Source organism: Microcebus murinus, chromosome 4, assembly GCF_040939455.1.
Source record: "Microcebus murinus isolate Inina chromosome 4, M.murinus_Inina_mat1.0, whole genome shotgun sequence".
Taxonomy (NCBI): domain Eukaryota; kingdom Metazoa; phylum Chordata; class Mammalia; order Primates; family Cheirogaleidae; genus Microcebus; species Microcebus murinus.
The window spans coordinates 96910800-96938008 of NC_134107.1; the positions used below are offsets into that span (position 1 = coordinate 96910800).

At 41.5% G+C, this 27209-nt stretch overlaps 1 protein-coding gene across 1 annotated transcript; it reads right to left on the bottom strand.

The window, feature by feature from the left end:
- Nucleotides 1–487: 487 nt before the first annotated feature.
- On the bottom strand, nucleotides 488–26133 carry MPZL3 (myelin protein zero like 3). Its single transcript, XM_012773626.3, has 6 exons — nucleotides 25728–26133; nucleotides 14591–14757; nucleotides 11126–11336; nucleotides 9448–9613; nucleotides 7417–7480; nucleotides 488–3907 (listed from the first exon to the last, which is right to left on the bottom strand). The coding sequence occupies exons 1-6, from the start codon at nucleotides 25798–25800 to the stop codon at nucleotides 3881–3883; spliced, it is 708 nt and encodes a 235-aa protein (XP_012629080.2). The 5' UTR covers nucleotides 25801–26133; the 3' UTR covers nucleotides 488–3880.
- Between the last annotated feature and the right edge of the window lie 1076 nt (nucleotides 26134–27209).

Below are 27209 nucleotides of genomic sequence, written 5' to 3' on the forward strand. Positions count from 1 at the left end.
CCATGTAAATACTCCCATCATGGCCTATTTTGAGCTATCGACAGTTTAACAACTAGCTCCCAAAACTCCTAAAAATTTAATACAAGTTGAGTATCCCTTATCTAAAATGCTTGGGACCAGAACTATTTCGGATTTCAGATGTTTTCAGATTTTGGAATATTTGCAGAGTACATAACAGTTCAGTATTCCTAATCTGAAAAATCCGAACTCTGAAATGTTCCAACGAGCAATTCCTTTCAGTGTCATGTTGTCACTGGAAAAGTTTGGGATTTCAGAGCATTTCAGAGTTTGGGTTTTCAGATGCGGGCTACTCAACCTGTAATCAGCTATCTCTACGTGTGTGCTGGCTCCAGCATACCACCGAATCTACGCAGGTTCTTGCTGGGGTACAGCTCAGACATGACTAGTTGGGTGAGCTGAAAACCACAATCCCCCTCTCTCACATGACAACTCCCATCTTATATGTAAATAAGTATACATCAAAAGGTAGCCAGAAGATGCAAGGAAGTTTATTAACTGTAGTAAAGATACAAGAGTTACAGTGTCTGTGTACATGGCCCAATAGCACATACCCTCCTACAAAAAACAAAAAATCAACGAGATGCAGCAGTTAGCAGTCCAACACTGGTGTCAAAGGAACGGAGCTGCCTCATCTGGCAGCGAAGTTTTGAGTTGTGCAATTAAATAACAGTCTTGTTCCACTCCTTAAGGGTCTTCTTACAGCTTCCCTTTAGAACCATAACTCAGTGACACAGTAGAACATTCATATTCAGGATTTGGGCTCCAGAATTCTTTTAAACAAAAATTTTTAAAAATTCCTCTTCCCTCTTGAAGTGTCAGTGACCAATTCAGAAGCTGCAGAGGACTAAAATGTTCCCCAAGTAGCCAGAAGAGGTTACATGAGAAACACAAAGCACTTTATAAGCTCACATTTTGTAACAGAATTAAGAGCCTAATGCATAAAGCTCATAAGGGAATGTAACCAAAAGTAAAGACTTCAGCAGCCAAAGAAAAATTCTGAAAGGTTTTTAACCCCTAACCCCTTATGAATTAAATTCCCTTTCTAGACAAGGCTGATCTCCATATGGTGTGACAAGAGCTCATGGAGTAGCAAAAAGAAAGAGAAAGAGACTAGCACCTTAGAAGATATTAAAACAGTAGGTTAAACAAACAAATAAAAAAAAAAACACTCTCTCTTCCTTCTGTCCTTTAAGAATGCAGGTGTCCACACACTGCTTTGTGCTCCTTTGAAGGAAAAACTGTCACCCAAACCCCAATATAAGGGATCAAGAAGGAAACTGACATCAGCCTATGACTGGGATGTGACCACAAACCCATGGAAGACACTATTAATAAGTTATCAACTTTGCCCTTATCATGAAGGACTCTATTGTTCCGTCATTTAAAAAGGAAGGGACTGGTTCAAATCACTAACATGACTGAGTATCCACAGAGCACCATTTACCTAAAATGACAAACATACCACACTGCACTAATCCTCAGAGCACACTGTGAGGAAATTACAAGAAGGCCTGGCCAAAACTGGTTCCTAAATTAATGGGATGTGGCTTTCAATGGGTTCCCGGAATATCCTTTTCTCAGAGAAACAAGGACCCACAAAAAGCCACCCTCACAATTCGATCTCTATCTTCAAATCTCTGAGAGCTCAAATTATTTACTGTCATTGCTCAAATTGTTTTCTTCTCTCAGTTCAGGTGTGAGCACTGGCTGTGTTAGATTGGCCTCAGACAACCACATATATCACAAGGGGCACAAAGAACTGTGAGGTCTAACCACTGGAAAATGTAAACTGCTGATCCTGTCTCTGCCTCCTCTGCCTCCTTATGTCACCAGAGGTAAATGACAATGTCTAGCAACTAACCAGATTCTCTGATCTGTGGACTAGGTTAGCAAAGAGGCCAGGCCAAATCTACCACACAGATCTAACAACCCAAATTTTAAAAAGTGGATCTTGGCAAAAAATATAAAAGAAAAGCGATTCTTAAAATAATATATGTAGTCTATACTGCTGTAATATGGAAACCTCTTGAGCCACCTAACGAAGAACCGTAGAAAGGGACCATCCTGTTGAAAAAATAAAGATGGGAGAGGGGTAGTTTTTGTCTCTCACCATTGAGATGTGAACCCTCTCACTATTACAGAGGACTTCTTAAGTACAGACTGTCAATCCTTCCTGACATGTCATACCTGTGTCTTAATGGGCTTATAGAAAATCCTATAGAAATTAAAATTTGAGCTAGGTTAATGTAGCAGAATGAAAGAACCTATTGTAAGCATTGAGAGAACAGAAGGGAGAAGTATAGGTTATGTATGACCTCACTTCCTCATCTCAAATATTATGTAAAAATAGCTTGCACATATCATAGTTTACTCATAACTGGTACATTTTAGAAATAAAAAAAAGTTTTGAAGAACAAGTAAAACGATGATTTAATTGCAACGAATTGCTAAAGTATTCCATAAGCCCCCACTAAAAACCTTTTGAAGAATTTTTCTTGCCTCTAACCTGAAAAGTGAAGAAGGAAACCACAAATTTTTCAGCTATAAGAAAGTAAAATAACAAAGATTCCTTTGCCCAAATTGCACATAACAAGAGAAAATAATTCCTCTACCTAATCATTCCTTTCCCTAATTGTAAATTGATGACATTTATTTAATACTTTAAAAACCTAGTCAAAGCAAATCAATGACTCCTGATCTCACCAAGTGTAAGGAAATTAACACATTGACTGCCACACTAGAAAAAAAAATTTTTCCCCTGGGGCCCTGGTGTTTTATTAACAAAACGATCCTTTCTAATTGGTTATATTTTATTGTTTTCTGTGTGTGAGTTACATGCAATCCAATCCACGTTTTTAGAATTAAATTGTCAATATTAATCATAACAATAAGAAGATCAATGAGTAAGACTTTCACAAACCAACTGCAGGGTTTTGCTTCATGCAGCCCCTGGCTCAAAACCAGCCTGAGTTAAATACAACTCATATGGCAGTCAATGTGTTAAGGTTATACACTCCAAGTCATCCAAATACAATTGAGGATGAGACCATGAAACCAACAAGTATATGTTTTATACTAACTCACAATTGAAAATGTACATGGAGCAAAAAACAAAGAACATCCATCCCCAAACAAACATTTTGTTCAGTAGCATATCCAGAAGCTATACAAGCTCCACTTTATTAAAAAAAAAAAAAATTATTTTGGCATCAGTAGTGTGGCAAACATTTGGAATTCTCCTTCAAATAATTGGAAGAAAACATATAATACATTCAAGAGCAAGGCGAACCAAAAAGTATCTTTTTGCTCAGGAAGAGAGTAACTTCATTCAGTCAGATCATAACTTATTAAAAGGGGAAGTCATGAGTCTCTTCTGAGAGTTTTTGAACAGTTTATAAATACGAGAACATTTCTTCAATAAATAAATGGTTCCTGCTGGGTACAGTGGCTCACGTCTGTAATCCTAGCACTTTGAGAGGCCAAGGCAGAAGGATTGCTTGAGGCCAGGAGTTGGAGACCAGCCTGAGCAACATAGCAAGACCCCTGTCTCTACAAAAAAATTTAAAAATTAGCTGGGCATGGTGGTGCATGCCTGTAGTCCCAGCTACTCAGGAGGCTGATGCAGAAGGATCACTTAAGCCCAAGAGTTTGAGGTTGCAGTGAGCTATGATGACACCACTACATTCTAGCCCTATTAAAAAAAAAAAAAAAAAGGTTCCTAAAGTCTTTACTGATGACCTCCAGAATCCTCCATCACTGCTGTCCAGGCCAACTTCACTTCTCTGAGAGGCTTTAGCTGCCAGTGGAATGGGATGTTTTCTGTTCTTATGTGATTCTTCTTATACCACGCAGACTTTCATCAATATGTCTCTTCATAGTCTGAATCCTGGAGGGGAAAGAACAGCAGGTGTGGTGTGTATGAGAAGTACAATACCATAGTCAGAATTTAGGCAAAGACCACATGTTAGGATCCTCCAAATGGAACTTGGCTTGGGGGACAACAACAGTGAAATGCCACTGGCTCAACACATCTGAATTCCCATGAAGCATCACAGGACCTCAATATAATCAGTGCATATTGGGCGAATTTCTGCTTTGAAGCCCTAGTGGTTTCCTTTTCCTTGGTGAATGTTTTTTAAAACCTCAACACACAAGAAAGGGTAACTGTCTACGACAGAATGTGCAGGATCGTGGTTAGGAGTTTAGGCTAGGAGTCAGTCTGCCTCTTAGTTCCACCTCTTGCTGGCTGTGTGACCTTAGGTAAAGTTATTTACTTCTTTAAGCCTCAGTTTCCTCATCTATAAAATGGGGATAATAGAAATATGTCTCATAGAACTGTTATGAGAATTAAATGAGACAATATATGTAAATTATTTAGCACTGTGCCTGGTACTTTATAAGCACTCATTTAAGATTATCTCCTATTACCGTTATTCTTATTCAAACCCATATTCATTATTTCTAACTTCAAGTGGGCTAGTAGCTCTACCTGGCATACCACATTTCTCTAGTCCATTCATTCTGCTATTCTCCTAGATGACTATTTCATACCTTCCCCTCTTTCCCCAAACTTCCAGCACCTCCTCTTCCCATCATTCTCAGTTGATGGCCCTGCTTCTCTCCCATCACTGAGAACAGAGAAGCAGTCGGTAGAGAATTTGCACGAGTTCCATCATCATTTCTGCCCACTCATATGCGTCTGGGCCCATCTACTTGGCCTTCCCTACTGTTCTTACGCACTCACACTGCCTTTACCTAAGGCCGTCTCCTCTTGTGCACTAGAGCCTGGTGTCGCCCCTGCAATCCTCCCCTCTCTCCTGCAGCATCCATTTTTCCTTCTTTACTGGATCATTCCCATTAGCATACAAATGTGCTCAACTTCTCTCATCTTAAAAAGAAAAGTTACTCTTGATACACACTCCCCTCTGCCTGTCACCCTATTTCTCTGCATCTCTCCACAGCAAAACTCTGGAAGAGCTGTTTATACCCAATGTCTCCAAAGTATCGTTCTGCAATCTTTTTGACCCTCCCCAGTCAGGGTTTAATCTCCACTACTCCACCGAAGCTCCTTTTGCCAAGGTCACTGGTGACTGCCACATCACCAGATCACGCAGTAATCCATTCTCAGCTCTCGTTTTACGTCACCTGACTCAGCAGCAACTGACAGTTAATCACTGTCTTTTCCTTGAAATACTCCTTCACTTGGCTCCCGGAATACCAAACTCCCTGATTTTCCTCCTAACTCACTGACCATTCCTTTTCAGCCTCCTTCACTCATTCCTCTTCGCCTCCCATCCTAGAAACCTTGGAAAGCTCCAGGCTCAGTCTTTTGACCTCTTCTCTATCTTCGCTCATTTCCTTGGTGGAAATGTCTCTATCAGCCTTTATCTGCTAATGGCTCCTAGATTTATATCTCCAGCCTATACCTCTCTTCTGAATTCTACACCCACAACTGTCTACTACACATCTCCACTTGGAAGTTTAATAAGTATTTCAAACTTAGCATGTCCAAATCCAACTCCTGATCTTCCTCCTAAAACTTGTTCTACCATAGAATTCCACATATTAGAAAGTGGCAACTCCCTTCTACCAATGGCTCAAGTCAAGAATCTTGGAATTATCCTTGACTCCTCTCATTCTTTCACATATACATGCAACATCAGTAAATCCTTCTGGCTTTACCTACAACCAGTTCTTACTACTTCTACCAACACCATCACCACCACCCTGGTCCAAAATGCCAGCATCTTCTCCCACCTAGATAATTGCAAACACCTCCTAATTGGGCTGTCTCTGTCATTGTTCCTTACCACTCATTCTCAACACAAAAGCCAGAATAATACTTTTAAAATATACATCAGTTCACAGTGCTTCTCTTCTCAAAGCCTCCAATGGATTCCACTTCATTAAGAGTAAAGGCCCAGCTCATTACCATCTTCTATAAGGTTCTATAACATCTAGATGCTTCATTATCGCTCTGACTTCAACAAAGACTATTCTTTGACTTGCTCTCTTCATTCCCATCACACTGCCTGGCTCCTTGCTATTCCTAGAACATGCCAATCATGGCCCCTCCTCAAAGCCTTTGCACCTGCCATTTTTTCTGCCTAGAATCCTCTTCCACAATAACCATATGGCTTGCTTCTTTTAGCTGCTTGCTCAAATATCATCTCACTGAGGTCTCTAACCATCCTATTTAATATCATACCCCCTCTACCCAGCAATCCCTTCCCCCTTTGGTTTTATTTTTCTCCACAGCATTAAGCACAATCTGATATATCAACACTATATATTTTACTTATTTTTTAAAATTTGGTTAGTACTTGTACTTCAATTTAAGAGAAGGTGACATTTAAAATGGTTCTTAAAAGATGAGAAAGAGTATCCCAGGCAAAGAATGTTAAGTTCTTTGAGGGTAGACATTTTTGTCAGTTTTGTTCATTGCTGTTTCCTAAGTACCTAGAACAGTGACTATGGCACATGTCAGATGCTCAATAAATAGCCGTTGGATGAATTAATGTCTGAAATGTGAATAATAGACACATGAACATTAACTTGTTTTGTGTTACCAATATATTCAAACCCCAAAGGGTTGGCATTAGGCCCTCTCCACTGGCACTATCAACCTTTCTCTCCTCTTACCTATGATGCTCAAGTGCATGAGAGAAAAAGAAAGAAAGAACATTGCAATGAGTAATTGGGCTGGGGTCATCTGGCCAGTGCTGAGCTTGGCAGTAAGTACAAAGGGGGCTCAAGTTCAAACCCTGCAATGACAGGTATACTTCATATTAGATCATAAGTTGCTTTTGACCTGTTTCCAACTTCACCACATCAGAGAGTTTTTCCTCCTCCTAGGATCCTAGGACAGCCACACAAGCCTATTAGTCACAGCAGGTGCTCAAAGGGGGAGGAATGATAGCCTTTCGGACATTTAAGTCAAAACTTGGGCCTTCCAATGTGGTATTTCTTACTGATAAAAGATATCAAGTTACCTAAAAGGTTATATCATTCTAACTCCCTGGAAAATACCAAGGCTCAGCAGAAAAATTAAATTTGTGGTCTGGGTCCAGCCAGTCGAAGTCTCCTGGTATGAATTCAGTTGCAGAAGACTCTACTCTTTCAGGATTTTCCATTACCCAGCATGGACTGCTCTACATAGCCCCCTTCCCTAACCTAAGAACACCACTCTATGCCCATGGGACAGAAAACAAAGTCATGGTTAGAACCAGTAGGGATCCCCTGAGACCAAAATGCTTTAGGGGAAGACATTGGTTCATACGTTGCTGAGAGCTACCTGCATATCCTCTGCTGCCTTGGAGGGCAAAAGATCAATCCCCTTAAGCAAGCAGGAAAGTGAGATATCAACATCAAACAGAAGGAATGGCATGGACTTACCAGGCACTCAGCACAACGGACACAAAGCCTTCCCATGCACGCATCTTCTTCCTCCTGGTCAGTGCTGTAGAAAGAGGACAAACCAAATCTGAACCATCACTGTCCTCAGTATAGTATAGGCAGGTTTGGTTTTAGATTCCAGTTCTGCCACTTAGTAGCTAGGTGACTGGGCAAATTACCTAAGTTCCCAGAGCCTGTTTCCTCATCTATAAAATGCATATACTACTACCTACCCTTAAAGCATAGTTGTTAGGAGTAAGTGAAAAATAAACACGCGTGAAACACAGACCATAGTGCCCAGCACATAGTAAGTGCTCAATAAATAGGAGCTAGCCATACTCCTTCCTTCAGAAAGGTACTGAGCACCAACAATGTCTGAGGCACTGTGCTAGGCTGGAGCTAAAGAGATAGATCAACTTGGGCCTGTTTAGAGCTCACAATCTCATGAGACCTGTTAAAATCTAACCAGTAAAGCCGGGCGCGGTGGCTCACGCCTGTAATCCCAGCTCTCTGGGAGGCCGAGGCGGGCGGATTGCTCGAGGTCAGGAGTTCGAAACCAGCCTGAGCAAGAGCAAGACCCTGTCTCTACCATAAATAGAAAGAAATTAATTGGCCAACTAATATACAGAAAAAATCAGCTGGGCATGGTGGTGCATGCCTGTAGTCCCAGCTACTCGGGAGGCTGAGGCAGAAGGATTGCTTGAGCCCAGGAGTTTGAGGTTGCTGTGAGCTAGGCTGACGCCACGGCACTCACTCTAGCCTGGTCAACAAGCAAGACTCTGTCTCAAAAAAAAAAAAAAAAAAAAAAATCTAACCAGTACATTATAATACAATGTGATAAATGTTTTAATAGAGTTAAGGTCAAGCCTCTGTGGCAGCAAAGAGCAGGGAGTGACTAATTCTCCCTGGAAGACTCAGGGAAACTCAAGAGAAGGGGCTATTTCAGCTGGGGCTTAAAGAATAAGGAAGAGTTTCCAGGCAAGCAAGAGAGGGTGTGAGGGCATTCCAAGCAAGAGAAAAGTATGGTGGGGGGAGGGGGGAATGATTTGAATGAGTATAATATGATTTTAGGGGGGGAAATAACTGTTAACTAGAATGTGGGATAAACAAAAAGAAATATCAGGAAACAATGTGACTTAGGATAAGACCATAAAAGTTTTGTGAACCATGCTTACAAATAGACATTAGTATTTTTATCAAGAGTTCTTCACCTTTTTTAGGCCACAGATTCCTTGTAAAGGGTACAGGGCACTCTTTCCATTAAATAAATGGCTGTACACACACACACACACACACACACACACACACACACACACACACACACAAACAAAAGAAATGTTGCAATCTCTCAATGTAGACCTTTCCTCTCCAGGTCAAAAACCCCTGATATAAACAATGGAGAACCAACAGGGGTTTTACATAGATTTTTGTTACTATTTTAAGTATGTTTGTTTTTAGAGAATACACTGGATCATGCCTGCTCACTGGCAGAACAACACTCAATAAATCCTTTTGATAACCACAATCCATTTCGCCCCTCCCTTCAGAACATATGCTGAACAAGAATAGATCCTGCTATTCAAATCGTTTTTTGCCCTCCACAGCTATTCTTAAAGCCTCTCTCATTGCTTAGGCATTTTCTGTCAGGAGATATCAGCTCAATGCCAAGAGCAAAGAGAAAAGGAAAATAACTGAGTTGGAATTTCCTTTTAATCTTGAAAGAATGAAATATCTACTTCAGAATTTATATTCAGAACCATGACATTGTATAATTTGATTTCCAAAGAAGAAGATGAGGACCATACTATCAACTCCTCCTTCTCTCTCCAAATTAATAGCCACAGTTTCACTTTCAATCTTCCTTTTTCTTACTCCTTGGCAGAACTATTCTTTTTAAAAGGAAATTTCACCAGCAGAACTAAGCTTGTCCTGGAAGAAAGGAAGCATGGATGTCCGGGTCTGGGTACTGGGTACAAAGCAGTGCTCTGAAGAGGAACTGGGCTCACCGCTTCGGGCACCAGCTGTACTTACTCATCTGAAACCTCAATAGATGATTTCTTATAGCCAGACTTGCTTCTCTTCTTGAGCCCGGCGGCCTTCCGCCCCATTCTCACCAGCAGCAGAACGACCACCACTGCTGAGGGCACAAAGACGAGGATGGAAAGGAGGGCCACAGAGGAGAGCATGGTGCCAAAACCTGGGAGTGGGGAGACAGAAGGTGAAGGAGGGGGACATGTCCAAGTGCTTCCTGCAACATGAGCTATGTTCTACTTTTGCATTTGTATTTCTTCTGATTACAGAAGGAATGTATTCATTCTGGAAAGGACAGAAGAACACAAAAGTACAATGACGAATAAAAGTTTACCCATAATCTCACTATCCAAGAATATCACTTTGGCATGTACCTGTTTGATTTTCTCTCAAGGGGTATTGGGTGTGGGTGTGCATGTGGGGGTGGGGTGTGTATTTTTGGAAATACGGATCATATTTTATACACTATTTTTAACCTTTTAAACTTATGATATGATAAATATTTTAATGATTCCTTCAGATAGGATGGCTGCATATCATTCTACTATATTGAATAATTTATTGAATCAATCCCCTAATGCTGGACATTCGTGTTGTTTCGAATTCTTTGAATCTATAAGTCATATTAGGATGACAATCCTTGTACATAAATCTTTATGTTTAGCCCTACTTCTTTAAGATAAAATTTAAAATGGAATTACTGGATCAAAGGACATACACTAACAAACTGTCTTCCAGAGAAACTGTATCAGTTTCTATTCCTGCAAGCTGTATGAATCGCCCATGTCTTTGAAACCTATGAGTTACTGTCTTTAAAAAAAAGAAAGAGGGAAGAAAGAGAGGGAAGGAGGAAGACAAAGAGGGGAAGGAAGGAAGGAAGGAAGGAAGGAAGGAAGGAAGGAAGGAAGGAAGGAAGGAAGGAAGGAAGGAAGGAAGGAAGGAAGGAAGGAAGGAAGGGAGGGAGGGAGGGAGGGAGGGAGGGCGGGCGGGCGGGCGGGCACGAGGGAAGGAGGGAGGGATGAAAACTTTCAAGACTTGAGAACTGATAAGACATCTATCAAAGAGTGACCAAGGTTAAAAAAAAAAAAAAAAAGACATCTATAAGGAACCATAGTGTATCTCTAAATCTTTGGTTCAAAGCCAATTAAGCACTAGAATGACCACTTAATAGCCACCAGGGAATAATGCAGGAAAAAAAGTCAGTCCTTAACGTATTTGCCTCCTGTTTCACTCGAAAAGGAATCTGCTGCTCTTTGTAGCATAAAAGCAATGCACTACCTCCATCTTAGAGGGATATCCTTCTAAGACATAGGCAAGAACACTGTCTCAAAGCTGGGAAACTGGAATGACGTCTATTTCACAGAGACAACAACCCTACACTTACTCAGGCATTTGCCATACATTCCACAAGACATTTGGTCACCTAAAGATAAAATGAAAAAAGGGTAATGGAAAAACTATGACAATATTTGAAGGTAAAATTCAGTTTTCAAAATAAGAATAAAAATAATTCATCCTAATAGACATATCAGGATGGCAGAAAAATTATTCTGACACAATGATCCAATGACCCAAGTGGCTTACAAAGACAGATAGCTTTGCTTATCACCGGGCTCTCCAGAAAGCTCCCTAATAGACACAGAGCACTGCAGAAGAAGGCTGTTGGCAGGTAGCTTACCCCTTTCTGTGACTGTTAGCTCTGTCATGGGAATGTTATGGTGCACATCTGGGGGATTCTTCACAGCACAGCTGAATGTCCCATTATCCTTGATGGTTGGGTTGCTTATGCTTATAGACGCATCCCCTTTGTATACATTTCCAACCCAGGAAATCCGATCCCGAAACGTGCCCGCTGTGCTTGGGTACTGGAAAGACTGGTAATGAAAAATCTAAGAAAGCAACACCATGACAGCAAACGTTAATTTGAAGAATGCAATGAAAAAGTAAAGCTAAGCAGGTCCAAAAAAAAAATACAACTGTATCATCGTTTTTTCTTTTTCATTTGGGCAATTTTTTTTTTCTTTTTTTTTTTTTGAGACAGAGTCTCGCTTGTTGACCAGGCTAGAGTGAGTGCCGTGGCATCAGCCTAGCTCACAGCAACCTCAAACTCCTGGCTCAAGCAATCCTCCTGCCTCAGCCTCCCAAGTAGCTGGGACTACAGGCATGCGCCACCATGCCCGGCTAATTTTTCGTATATATATTAGTTGGCCAATTAATTTCTTTCTATTTATAGTGGAGACGGGGTCTCGCTCTTGCTCAGGCTGGTTTCGAACTCCTGACCTCGAGCAATCCACCCGCCTCGGCCTCCCAGAGAGCTAGGATTACAGGCGTGAGCCACCGCGCCCGGCCCCATTTGGGCAATTTTTTAATGCTTTTTCCACCTCCATCCTACAGGTAAAATGACAACTCAATAAGACTGGCATCAGAAAAAGGCCTAAGGAGAGAATCCTGGGATCCTAACCTTTGAATCTCTTCTAAGTTCTCCCTGAAGTCCTAAAGCACTAGTTCTCACCCAGAGGCAGTTTCACCTACCAGGAGACATCTGGAAATATCTGGAGACATTTTTGGTTGTCACAACTAGGGAGATGAGCTTCTGGCATCTAGTGTCCTGCAATGCAGAGGACAACTCCCCACAACAAGAGTCACCTGGCTCCAAATGTCAACAGTGCCAAGGTGGGGAAACTTTGTTTTAAAGTAACATCTAATATTTGTATAGCACTTTAGAGTCTGCAATGACTTCCACATGTCTACTTGCTTGAGCCGCATAACAACAGCGAAATACACGAGACAGGTATGATTATTCCAAATTCGTAGAAAGGGAAACAAGCTCAAAATGAAAACCTAAGTGAATCACTCAAAGGTACACAACTAGTGAGTGTCAAATGGGAGATTTTTTTTATTCTTAGAATAATCAAGAGGGTATAATACAATTCAGCCTTTCTCAAGTGATCTATGTTGGCAATTAATATAAACCCTAAGTCAAATGCATGATAAGTACTCAATGAATGTATGTTGAATTAAAACAAAGCTGCTTCAGACTTGGTGACCTCAGACACTTCATCACCAAAAGCACCTAATTATATCTGGAGATAGGCTGGGCAGATACGGAAAACAATGACTTTTCTCTTATGCAAGATACAGGCTTTCCTCTTTCTTTGTTTACTTGGGACCTTCCCACTTAAAAACCCAGGCATTTATAACCACTGAATTGCTCAATTTTGAAGAGCCACTTCCCAGAGAGGATGCTGAATCACTTATTGGTTGAGTTGTTCATGAATTCATTCAACAAATATTTGCTACACACCCATAATGTGCTAGGCACCGTGTTAAGCAAAAGAATATAGTGGGAGCCACGCAGGCACAGTCCCCTACACTCACAGAACTTACATTCTTGTGGTAAATACAGATAATAAGAAATAATATGTGTGATAATTGTTCCAAAGAGGAAGGTGAAGAAAGCCTACCATTGTGATCAGCATCAATGTAAAAGGGTTTGAAACTCCTTGTTGACAAAACAAAGCCTATTGTGTATCTTTAAAATGAATCTAAACCTGTAAGTTTAATGTTAAATTCATGATACTCAAGTCCTTGCTAATTGATTAATCTGACAGAATCCTGACTGACGAACCACAGAACTACAACATCGTGTTATGTGACTTTCATTCCAACTCGGGTGAGTTTGCTGATTCTCTGACCAGCCTCACAGAGAGTAGCACCAGAAGAGAACTACTGTTTGCATTTAAGGTTTCTGACACAACAAGTGCCCCCAGTGCTTGCTGTGTCCTACTTTGGACCAAGGAGGCAGAGCCAAATAAGGCCACAGTTTCCTGACCACTCAGAATAAAGTGAACTATTTCAAGCCTAATGAAAAAGGGACCATGAATACAACCTAGCTTCCTTCCCTGGAGTTGCCTACCTAGCTCCGAGCTATGTGGCATCCCATAATGGTTCCTAAAAGAGAATTCAAAGCTTACACATTACAATCAAAGACAAAGTTTTTCCAATGAAGGAAACAGGATAAATAAATGAAGGTTACTTTCAAAAATATAATCTTATACACAGTGTTGAGGTTCACATTCTTGAATAACATCTGTCCTGAGCTAAGGATACCACTGGAAGCATAAAGAGAAAGAGTTTTTTATAGCATTGTAATCTTCAATTAGAAGCCCACAATGGGATGTGGACCATAAATGTGTTGTTTTTTTGTTGTTGTTTTTTTTTTTGAGACAGTCTCCCTTGTTGCCCAGGCTAGAGTGAGTGCCGTGGCGTCAGCCTAGCTCACAGCAACCTCAAACTCCTGGGCTCAAGCAATCCTTCTGCCTCAGCCTCCCGAGTAGCTGGGACTACAGGCATGCACCACCATGCCCGGCTAATTTTATATATATATACATTAGTTGGCCAATTAATTTCTTTCTATTTATAGTAGAGACGGGGTCTTGCTCTTGCTCAGGCTGGTTTCGAACTCCTGACCTCGAGCAATCCGCCCGCCTCAGCCTCCCAGAGTGCTAGGATTACAGGCGTGAGCCACCGCGCCCGGCTATAAATGTGTTTTATATGTATGACTAAAGTATATTGCAAGGCCATCTGTCACCAACAACATCTGATGCCAACACAAAGTGCCCCCATTCCCTTCAAAAGCAGCTGTATAAATCAATGCAGATGTTTACACACAGGAAAAGATGCCAAGATAAATCTACAGAGAACAGATATACAAACAGACACACCCACTGAGACTACTTATAACAGAAAACGAGCAGCCTTAAGAGAAAGGATGTCTGTCACGGAGACCTATAGAATTTTCCTATCTAACAGTCCTGGAGGTGCCCTTTTTAGCACATCAAATCTGAAAATGAATCTATGAAACCATGTAAAGCAATGGCAAAGAGGAAACAAAATTAGAACACATTTCCTCTGAGTTTCTGACAATTTTTTTTACAGCTTATATGCAAGCTTCTAACATAGAAGAATGAAAAGCCATGCGTGACCCAAAAAATGTCACATGGGGTAAAAGCTCAGCTCCTTCTCTTTAGATTGAAGCCCATCTTCTACTCTAAGATGAGAAAGCCTCACGTGACTTCCAATAAAAGGATTCTGCAACTGTTGACCACAGGAGACTCGAACTTTCTGACAAGTACACACTTACCGATTCTGTGCGACTGCTGCTGGGAGGGCGGTACGTCCAGTCTATGGTAAGCTTGTCAGTGACGGCTGAAGCCGACTTGAAGGTACACTTCAACTTGACCTTTTCTCCCACATAACCTCGGACGTGGGCATCTGCTTTGATCTCCAAGGAAAGGACGATATAAACACCTAATAAAAGCAAGCCCGGACGCTTAAAATGCATTCATTTGGGTGGAATATACAGACGTGAGTGAACAATACAGAGATGCTATTTATCATTTTTAGGACCCTCATCAAAGAGCCAGAGAAATAAATATTTCTGAGCGAAGCCCACAAAGAACAAGGAGCTGATATATGCATTAATCAGGGATAGTATTTTTATCATTTTGCAATCATAAATCACAGACTGAATGCTGGGATAGAAATTTAAAACCTGGTCATACCAGCATTTTTCCAAATACAGACTTGTGGTTCAATTAAGTACAAGCAAGTGGGTCTGCCCACGGCAAGCTAAAAGGCAACGTCACCCACCCTCTTCTACCTCCCACAGACACATACACCCACACACACACTTGGGGATCTGTCAGCTTTTGAAGTCGTCTAAGGCAGCAGTCCCCAACCTTTTTGGCACCAAGGACCAGTTTCATAGAAGACAATTTTTCCACGGATGGGGAGGGGAGGGAGCATGGCGATAGGGAGCAGTTGCAGATACAGATGAAGCTTGGCTCCTGCTGTGTGGCCGAGTTCCTAAGTTTCACGGAAGATAATTTCTTCATGGTGGGGATGAGTGGGGGTGAGGTGGGAGGGCTGGGAATTGGAGCTCAGGCAGTGATGCGGCCGGTTCCTAACAGGCCACAGACCAGTACCGGTCGCAGGCCTGGGGACCTCACACAGGCCTAAGGGACTTACCCTAAGTACAGGATGCTTGCAACATGAAGCTACCACTGCCTCAATCACCAGCAAAATGAGAATAGGAAATAAGAATGGCAAAATATTTTTCAAAGAATTTTTTAAACTACCCCAAGGTTCTATCTAGTTTTCCTCATTTATTTATTTATTTATTTGTTTATTTATTTATTTATTTATTAGGCTAAAATAGCATCCTAAGTGGTAATAGTTTTCCTCTTTTTAATTATTATGGGTACATAATACCATGTTTTCCCCGAAAATAAGAAAGGGTCTTATATTAATTTTTCCTCAAGAACACATCCTAGAGCTTATTTTCAGGGGATGTGTTATTTAAGTATGGTACAACAATCTACATTTATTCAAATATAGTTAAGTCGTCTTTTTCTGGAACATCATCATAACTCACCAAACCCTGAATTCCATTCTGAATTTCTTGCGACTCTATTTCATTTAGAACCATTGGCCCCAATCTCTCATGTCGAGCAATAGAGCTCTCATGGGGCAGATGAGAAGGGCTGCTCATCTTCTTTACCACTGGGCAATGAAATGCATGGGTTGTGCAGATACGCTGCGTAGCCATACCCATCACTAGGTCTTATTTTCAGGGTAGGGCTTCTATTGCACAAATGCTTAGAAATCCTGCTAGGGCTTATTTTTGGGGTAGGTCTTATTTTCGGGGAAACATGGTAGTTGTATATCTTTATAGAGTTCCTCACTTTCTTTCTTTTTTTTTTTTTTTTTGAGACAGAGTTTCGCTTTGTTGCCCAGGCTAGAGTGAGTGCTGTGGCGTCAGCCTAGCTCACAGCAACCTCAAACTCCTGGGCTCAAGCAATCCTACTGCCTCAGGCTCCCGAGTAGCTGGGACTACAGGCATGTGCCACCATGCCTGGCTAATTTATATTTATATTTATATATATATATGTATGTATATGTATATATATATATATATTAGTTGGCCAATTAATTTCTTTCTATTTATATAGTAGAGATGAGGTCTCGCTCAGGCTGATTTTGAACTCCTGACCTTGAGCAATCCACCCGCCTCGGCCTCCCAGAGTGCTAGGATTACAAGCGTGAGCCACCGCACCGGGCCAGAGTTCCTCACTTTCTTAAAGCTGGTTAATGAATCACTCATCCATTAAATCATGGGAAGGAAAATAGAATAAATGCATTCTACGATGTAAAAAATAAGACATCACTTTTAAACCTCTCTAGAGCATTTACAAGTACATCTCTAGACTTATTCTTTCCAAAACCACTGATATATCCAACTTGACACTCCATCTCTCCCAAAAGAGCTAGTGAGACACTGGCAGGCACTGCTTTAGGCATTGCTTTGGGCCTTGCTGCAGCATTGCCTAACTGAGTCATGAAGTCTCAAAACAAAGTTTCAAATTGCCCTGATGGAGGATGGAGGCAGGGCAAGTCCCAACTGGTTAGAACCAAGATGGTGGAGGAATAGAGTGTGTCCCCCTGATTTCAGGAAAGCACTGCCCCTTTCATGAATATCCCTCCTCTTAGCTTAAACAGAGGGGCAACAGGAACTTGGGGGCAGGTTCTCTTCTGCAAAGAGAACTTGCCTATACTCTGTCTGTGGAGTAGACTTTCCATAGTTTCTGAATAAATCTCATTTTCACTTTATACCGTTGGCTCGCTCCTGAATTCTTTCTTGCATGAAGCCAAGGACTCACTTGGACCTCAAGTAGCTCCCAGCATTGGGAGTCACTTTCCTGTGTCACTGGCACTTTCTTCTGACCAATCTCTTCTGCTTTCAGAGAACAATAAACAGAACCTTATCTTCCACTAAGGAACCATATTTGTTTTCCTGCTTCCTATCCACCTCAGTAAGCCACAATTTTTCTGGTGCCTTCTGTTGCCAAAAGCAAACAAAGCAGCCAGGTTTCTGAAAAGAGCAAACCCACATACTGTCCTGAAAACCAGTAGTCCCTCTGGCACAGACAAGATGGTGTAGTGATTGAGCACACAGCCCCCTAAGACAGGGAGTCTGGATTCAAATCCCAGCGCCATGACCCGCTGGCTCTGCAGCCTTAGCAAGTTACTGTACTTCTTCAGTTTCCTCTCCCTCACGGCAATAATAGTATTTACCTCACAAGGTCACTGTGAGGATTAAAAGAGTTAAAACACGGACAACATGGAGAAGCCTACCTAACCCAGAGTAAGTTCTCAATGCATGTTACCATGTCTCCCCAAAAATAAGACCTACCCATAAAATAAGCCCTAGCAGGATTTCTAAGCATTTGCGCAATAGAAGCCCTATCCTGAAAATAAGACCTAGTGATGGGCGTGGCTACGCAGCGTATCTGCACAACCCATGCATTTCGTTGCCGAGCGGTAAAGACGATGAGCAGCCCTTCTCACCTGCCCCATGAGAGCTCTATTGCTCGACATGAGAGATCGGGGCCAATGGTTCTAAACGAAATAGAGTCGAAAGAAATTCAGGATGGAATTCAGGGTTTGGTGAGTTATGATGATGTTCCAGAAGAAGACGACTTAACTATATTTGAATAAATGTAGATTGTTGTACCGTACTTAAAAAAAATAACACATCCCCTGAAAATAAGCCCTAGGGTGTCTTCTTGAGGAAAAATTAATATAAGACCCTGTCTTATTTTTGGGGAAACATGGTAGATAGCATCATCATCATTGCCACCTCTTCAGTTCTGCCTACACTCTTTCAAACCTTTCCTGTCTCCGGCAGTTATGAGTCATTAGTTCTACTGCCTTTACCTCTGCCTGCTTTGAATTATTTTTCCAGCTCCTGTCTAGATAATCTAGTCTGTTCACATTCCTCTTAAAAGGAGGATCCCAAGATTGAACTCACTAATAAGAACTCATAAGAATCTGACCCATCCCAAAGACAAGGATTACTTCTGGTTCATCCATCACACCCTTTCTGAGTTTGCCATGCTAAACTTGACATTCCTTCTACATCTTCCCAAACACTGTTCCTCTGCCTGAAAAGCCTTTGTCCCCCAGTCCCCATTCTCTTAAGCCCTCACTCCTAAGCCATCAATGTGAAAAAAAAAAAATCATTATTCATCACTCAAGATCCAGCTCTAAAAACTGGAAGGTGGAAGTGAATTTAAAGAGATTTAAAGTAAAGATTTAGTATTTGCCAGACCTGGACTTGAGTTCTAGCTCAGCCAGTTTTTGGCTGTGAGTCCTCGATTGCTCTTACCTAGCCTGTTTGAGCTTCAATTTCCACACTTGGTAAATGGGAATAATAACAAGACCTACTTCCTTGGATCACTGTGAAGATCCACTATAATTCAAAAAGATAACAAATGAAAGCTTAACACAGCACCTAGAATAAACACTTTCAATAAATGTTAGCTATTATTATTAAAATGAACACTACGTATTCAAAAGCCTTCAATAATTCCCTATTGGGCTATGAAATAAAATCCAAACAGTGACAATATGGCTCCAAACTTCCGCCACTCTGCCCACCTACTCATCCCATCTCCTTCCTGTGCCTGGAATGTCCTGCCATTTCCCAAATGTACTGTTCTTCCATGCCATTGTGCCTTCCTTGAATATGGCTTTGCCTGGAAGGTCCTTCCTATCCTTACCAATCCTGCCTGGGTTGTTCCCCACCACGGCACACGTCTGGTGCTCATACATCTTCAAATTTCAGCTCAAATATCAGCCCCCTTTGCAACTCAGCCTTCCCAAATTCCCTGATACAGTTCTTTGCTTTTCTTCTCCTAAGTACATGACGTTACTCAAGCACACATGCCATCAATTGCACCTAATTTTTAAGGGCTATTTTCTCCATTAAATGCAAACACTTTCAGAGCAAAAATTCAGAGGGAGGGGAACAGGCAGAGAGAGACTGAGAAGTAAGAAAGGTGGACAGGTCACCAAAAATTCCAGTATAGAAACAAAGTGTGCTCATTAGCCACCCACTCTCTTCCTATCACCTTTGTTACAGTATTTCGACACTCTTAACTCCCCTACACTCCTCTTTCCATCGCATCCATTCAGGCAGTGCTCAGCTCTAGGTGACTGCTCCTACACTGGGCTGCTATATCCTGAAGGAGAAAAATCACACAACTGCACAGAAAGTGACCATCAGAAATTCATGAATTTTGCCCACAGCCAAGTCCTCAAGGAGACCTGGCAAATCTTTAACTGGTCTTGCTTAGCTTCCATTCCATGATGCCTCAAGCTCTTGTCATTCTCTCTCAGTCTATGCAACCTCCAAACTCCTCATTGTCAGAAGAAAATGTCACCTTTTATTTCTTTAAGAAACTTGTGGCCATACAAACACTGCCCAGCTATACACCTTCCTGCACCTGCACCCATCCTTACTTCCAATCTGAAAGGATGTGACGTCCCTTTTCCAATGCAAGGCCAACCTCTTCACTCTCCCCTTGATCCGACCCCTCCAAGCCCTGCTTCAGCAGAAAAATCCTCTCCCATCTTCAACTGCTCCCTTTTAGGAGGGGCTCTCTCTCTTGGCCTCTGAACACACAGAAGGGCCGGGCGCGGTGGCTCACGCCTGTAATCCTAGCACTCTGGGAGGCTGAGGCGGGCAGATCATTTGAGCTCAGGAGTTTGAAACCAACCTGAGCAAGAGTGAGACCCCCGTCTCTACTATAAATAGAAAGAATTAATTGACCAACTAATATATAGAGAAAAAATTAGCCGGGCATGGTGGCACATGCCTGTAGTCCCAGCTACTCGGGAGGCTGAGGCAGCAGGATTCCTTGAGCCCAGGAGTCTGAGGTTGCTGTGAGCTAGGCTGACGCCACGGCACTCACTCTAGCTTGGGCAACAAAGTGAGACTTTGTCTCAAAAAAAAAAAAAAAAGGAAAGAAAAGACAGGATGAAATTATGAAATTTGCATTTTTAAAATATCACTTTAGGGAAGACACTGAGGAGTCAAGAGTGAATATGGGAAGACTACTTAGGAGGCTGCTACAATAGTCACGTGAGAAAGAAGGGAAACTTGCACTAAGTTGGTGACAGTGGACATGGAGAGAACTAAGAAGGCAACAATAATTACAAAGTAAAATCAACAAGCATTGGTGATAGAGCAGATAGATGTGGAATGTTGGGAAAAGGGGGTGTCAAGGATGATTCCCAGGTTACTTACTTGGCGATGCCATTCACTGAGAGAGGGAGACTAAAAAAGTAGCAGGCTTGGCAAGGGAACATGAGTTTGATTCTGGATGAGGTTAAGATGCCTTTGAGAGACCCAAGGGCTAAGAACAAGGAAGCAAGTGGTTTAGGGTAGGGGCCAGAAAACTATGGCCCACAGGCCAAATGGAAGCAAATGGATCTGGTAGGAGGGGAGCAAACTAAAAATAACTAGCAACTGACCCTACTCTCAGCTCTGCCAGTAACCATGGGCCTAAAAAGATCATTAAATCGAGTGGTCTCCTGGCAAACAGCTAAAAAAATGTACATCATCTTTTTGTAAATAAAGTTTTATTAGAACATCTCATGTTCATTTGTTTATGTTATTATCTATGGCTGTTTTTGTACTTTTTGTATAATTGAGTATTTGCAACAGAGACTATGTGGCCCACTAAGCCTAATTTACTTTCTGGTCCCTTATGGAAAAGATTTGCCAACTTCTGATTTACAGAAAAGAAGAGATCTGGGTTAGAGTTATAAATCAGAATCTCCTTAGTCTCCCTCCAACCAACTCTCCATACTGATTGTATTACACACACACGCAAATTCCATATCTTTGACAGTTTCAAGCAAATCTCTTTTCAAGGTTTCTCCTTTCCTACCTATCTTTTAAACACTGGTATTCCTTAGAGCTCCATCCTAAGCCCATGGTCATTATACGTGTTCTCCTTGGACAATCTTATCCACTTTTATAAATTTAGCAACCACTGCTGAAGGTGATGGATACCTCAATTACTCTGATTTGATTAATTCACATTGTATGCCTTATCAAAACATCACCTGTACTCTATAAAAATATACAACCATTATATATCCATAATAATTAAAAATAGATTTAGCAACCACTAATAGGCTAATGATTTCCCAATCTATATTGCTAGCCACGACCTGCCCCTGAGTGCCCAAATGTCACTGGATATATCCACTTGAACATCACCACCACAGAACCTCAAATTGAATGTAGTAAACATTTGTTTGTTGCCAGCTCAATGTCCATTTCCCCTCATCTCTTTTCCTAACAATATCAATATTTTCTTTAGATGGTTACCATATCTATCCTTTCCCATGTAGACCAAGCAAGAGGGAAAATAACCCTATAATCAGGGTCCAGGTACAATCAAAGGCACAATCAGCTGAGATTTTGAAAAGTGCATGGGTCATTTTTCAAAGGGACTTTTCCCAGGGTCAAGGGAACCAATAAAGGCTCAAAACCTTTACCAACCCCAGGCCTGAAGGGGCAAAGGGAAGAAATGGTGTTAGTGGATCCTGGTGAGAGTAGGAGCTATAGTCTTAGATGGATATAGGCACAACAGACCATGGCATTAAGACAGGGAGGGAGTAAGGAAGAAATACCTGCCTCTCTCTCCTCTCCTCCTGCTCTCCAGTCTCCTGCCAATGCCTCCCATTGGCCAAACCTAACTGGAAGCCAGAGGAAGAGAGGCTAAATGACACTCTGCAGAGTCAGCTTACCAGAGAGTAAAGAAGACCAGAGGGGAAAAAATGAATGAACCTGCTGGGGGGTGGGGGGAAGCAAACTGTGAATAACTAGCAACTGATCCTACTTACAGCTGAAGCTAAGAGAGCTTGACCTAAACCAATCATTACATCCAGTAGTCTCCTGGTAAACAGCTAAAAAGTTTTACCCCCTGCCCCCCACCAAAAAAGCCCAAATATGTAGAGTTGGACAATTTCTATGGTGCAAATACACCTACCATGTTTATTTTCCAGCTACAAAGATAAAGTCCCTGAATGCTGAATTAGGAAGGAATGCACTTAATTGGCCCTTGAGAGTCAGAGGAACTGGCTCCAGCACACATTCTCCTGATCAAAGAGATAGGTTTGGGGTCAATATGTGCTCTAAGCTAATTCAATCAAAGCAAGTTTCAGAAAACTTGCTTAGAAAGTTTTTAATGCTTCTAGGCCTCATGTATGCTCCTCTCTATCTAGAATTTTCCTCTCTCCCTACCTCTCATGAACTCTTATTCCTCTTTCAAGATTTAACTTTGGTTACACCTCCAGGAAATCTATCCTTTATCCTCATGGCAGATCAAGGGCACCTCCTCCACATGCCCGTGGTTTCTAGCACCTTCATTTCTTAGTACCAAATTCTAAAATTATCTGTTGACTTATCTATCCTCTCCAATAGAACCTAAGCTCATCAAAACAGAGCCTAGCACATTGCAGATGCTTAGCAATATTTATTCAACAAGACAAAACCAACAAAAATAAAATAAAAATTGTCACAAAATAATCATAAGAATTATACATTCAGAGCAAATTTTGGTTGCTGAATTATAGCAAGTATCATCAGTTAAGCCACTACCTACCAACGTCGCCCTTGTCAATATATCTCAACTCCATATTTATGAGCATGATTATGCCACAAAGTAATCAATATTCAAAATCATTTTGTTGAAATCTAAACACTGGATAAGTGGGTCTTAAATGTACAGTAGCAAAAAAGTGAGATCCACAGATTAAACTAATCTACGCTGTTAGACATCAGGATTTTGGCCCTCTTGGAGGAGAAGGGATAATGCCTGGAAAGAAGCACAAGGAAGGCTTCTAGGATGTCAGGAATATTTTATATGTCCTGATTTGGGCGCTGGTTACCCAGGTGTGTTCAGTTTCTGAAAATTCATTCAGCTATATATACTTACAATATGTACACTTTTCTCTATATATAGTATACAGAAATTAAAGTGTTTTAAAATCAATAGATATAAGACAGTTTGTCTCCACCACTCACAAAAACAAAACAGAAGAAAAAAATACCATTCCAGTGTTAATTCATTCAGAAATGTCCATGGTAGGCCTAATGTCCCTATACACATTTATCTTTTCATCTGAATAAAAAAGCATTCTTGCCAGATAAAAACAGCCAGCTACAGAAATATTCATAGTAATTAACAAAAAAATTTTTAATCTTTGGAAAAACAAGAAAATCAGGCCGGGCGCGGTGGCTCACGCCTGTAATCCTAGCACTCTGGGAGGCCGAGGCGGGCGGATTGCTTGAGGTCAGGAGTTCGAAACCAGCCTGAGCAAGAGCGAGACTCTGTCTCTACTATAAATAGAAAGAAATTAATTGGCCAACTAATATATATAGAAAAAATTAGCCAGGCATGGTGGCGCATGCCTGTAGTCCCAGCTACTCGGGAGGCTGAGGCAGAAGGATTGCCTGAGCCCAGGAGTTTGAGGTTGCTATGAGCTAGGCTGACACCAGGGCACTCACTCTAGACTGGGAAACAAAGTGAGACTCTGTCTCAAAAAATAAAAAAGGGGGGGGGGGCCTATCTTTGAAAGTGAAAAGCAATTACACACTGGTATGAAACCACAGTCTATCACCTAATAGATTCAAAAGTAAAACCAAAAAATGGATGAACCTTGCAAACTTGCTAAGTGAAAGAAGCCAGTCACAAAGAAGCACATAATTGCATGATTCCATTTGTAAGAAATGTCCAGAATAGGCAAATCTGTAGGGACAGAAAGTAGATTGGTAGTTGCCAGGGGCGGGGGAAAATGGGGAGTGGGAGTGACTGTTAATCGGTATGGGACTTCTCTTTGGAGTGATGAAAATGTTCTAAAATTGATTGTGGTAATAATTGTATAACTCTGAATATACGAAAAACCAATTAAGTATATACTTTAAATGGGTAAATTGTGTGGCATGTAAATTATATCTCAATAAAGCTGTTATTTTTTAAAAGGCAAAAGATCTATTCAACTAGTACATGGAGATCATAAAATCAGCTTTTAATGTTTGGATGATTTGGACTGCTGGATTTGACAGATACTCCAATGCAAAATAACATTAGGTTTAAGAAAACATTCACTATTTCTAGAAATTTTTTCTCAATAGGACAATATTTGAACATTTCCCACATATATGTGTGTGCAGTGCCCACAAGAGTGAAACAGACAAAGATAGAGAGAGAACTAGTTTATCTGGAGTGACAGTAGGCCAGTCTAAATACTATATTGCAAAATAATTTAGCTAAAAAACTGGACACTTATAATGACACAGGCACCTGGGAGGGATCAGGGAGTGTGCCAGCAGCATATTAGTCACTGGTTAAATAAAAACTCCCCAGCCTTACCTGCTGAGATTTAGGACACTTGAAGTCTTTAAAGTCTTTTTTTTTTTTTCTGAGACATAGTCTCACTCTGTTGCCTGGGCTAGAGTCCCATGGTGTCAGCCTAGCTCACAGCAACCTCAAACTCCTCGGCTCAAGCAATTCTTCTGCCTTAGCCTCCCGAGTAGCTGGGACTACAGGCATGTGCCACCATGCCCGGCTAAGTTTTTCCATATATTTTTAGTTGACCAATTAATTTCTTTCTATTTTTAGTAGAGATGGGGTCTCGCTCTTGCTCAGGCTGGTTTCGAATTCCTGACCTTGAGCAATCCTCCTGCCTCGGCCTCCCAAGGTGCTAGTATTAAGGCGTGAGCCGCCGCGTCCGGCCCTAAAGTCTTTATATAATATTAAAAGTCCCTTCAGAAACCCCCATTACTCACAGAGAAATTTCATAAAGTTAACAATTCACTCTTTTGCTTTTTGCTCCACATTATGCTTCTCTATTATAACAAAATCATATCACATCCCTTCTGTGACTAAAGAACGTTTTATTTCACAGCCCCCGATAATCACCTACAAAAACCAAAATTACCAACAGTCATGATTTTGTTACCCAAAGTCACTGGGACAAACTACTGAACACTAGAATACAGCACACAAAACCACAGCAGAGTCAACCACTATCTCATCACAAGTTAACAACACCAGGTGCCCCCAAAGCCAGAGCTCTTGTGGTTCCATCAAGGTATGCCATCACCAGAATATAATGCCAAGTCACGCAAGGTGGTCGAGCTCCCAAGGTTTAGCAAAGGCCCGACGTGCTACCAGTTCCCCAGTGGGTGGTGATGACAGGAAGGTAACATCCTCCCCACAACTTACCCCTCCTTCCTTCCCTGAGCCGAGCAGGGGCTTTCCGGAGACCCCCCACCCGGAACCGGAAAAGCGACCATCTTCCCTAACACCCCCCCCCCCGCCAGCCGGAAGTGGAGCCTAGCCAGCCGGCTCACTCACCCTGGAAGAACAGAACGCTCAGCAGTGGGAAGAGAGCGCAGCCACGGCTTCCAGCTGCTCCGCTCTGCTGCATCCCGACAACTTTGTAGATGCTTGCACACCTTGTTTACGAGCCCCAGTAACGACACAGGTAACACCGGAAGTGACGTCGGGGCGGGAGGTAGCCAGAAAAGTAAATGGCGATCCGAAGTTGCCATAGAAACATGGCTTCTTTCCAGAACCGCACCTGGTTTCACTGACCATCGATTTCTTAACTCTCAAGTGGGAGCTAATTATTCTCTTTTGCTTGAAAAGACGTAAGCTACAGACTTGGAAAATTTTTAATTTTGTTTTTATGGAATTCTGCAGGACTAGATGATCTTTATCCTCTGTATTCCAGACATTGTTTTTTTGTTTGTTTTTTTTTTGAGACAAAGTCTCACTTTGTTGCCCAGGCTAGAGTGAGTGCCATGGCGTCAGCCTAGCTCACAGCAACCTCAAACTCCTGGGCTCAAGCAATCCTTCTGCCTCAGCCTCCCGAGTAGCTGAGACTACAGGCATGTGCCACCATGCCCGGCTAATTTTTTCTATATATATTAGTTGGCCAATTAATTTCTTTCTATTTATAGTAGAGACGGGGTCTCGCTCTTGCTCAGGCTGGTTTCAAACACCTGACCTTGAGCAATCCTCCCGCCTCGGCCTCCCAGAGTGCTAGGATTACAGGCGTGAGCCACCACGCCCGGCCCAGACATTGCTTTTATCTCTAGAGATTATGCTCTCAGAATAGATTTACATAAATTTAGAGTTCAAAGATACCTAGGAAGTCATACGGAACACTCAATCAGTAGATAAATATGTATTAGGTGGTGATGCGTGCCACAAGTCTTTGATTCCTGTCTTCTTTGGTGTAGCTATTATAACATCCAGAATTGGGTGTTTATTAAATTGTTATTGACAGTGGCAATAATGATCAAATCATTACAGCCTATAATAAAGGAAAAAGAACTGGGATTTGTGTAGCTTTTGGTTGGAAAAGTAAGAAAGTCATCACAGTACTTGAAGTGAAATGAGATGGTGTCACATTTTTCTGGAAAAGAAATGGTACAGTACCTTGCTTTAGTCATTAGGAAGCCTGTTCTCCAGGATTGCCACATATTTAATGAAAGCATGATGAAAAGTATGCTTCAGCTTTTTGGAAGAATTAATAACTATCCATTTTTCAACTCCCACCTCTTGACTGGACTAAAAAGCTGGTAGTTTTCCCTATTCAAACTGTAATGCAAGAGTACCGAATAGAATCTTTGATACATTCTATTGAAAGAGTCCCCAAATTTAAGTGGTGTTGGTATGCCCAATTCCCAGCTATCCAAAGTGATGTGAAAATTCTGTGGAAATCCCTATACATTTATTTATCCAGTAGAAACTAATGGTATCCATTATTGACTTCCAGGTTGTCTCTACTAAAAAACCTTTTCAGGGAAGATAAAATATATATCCATCTGT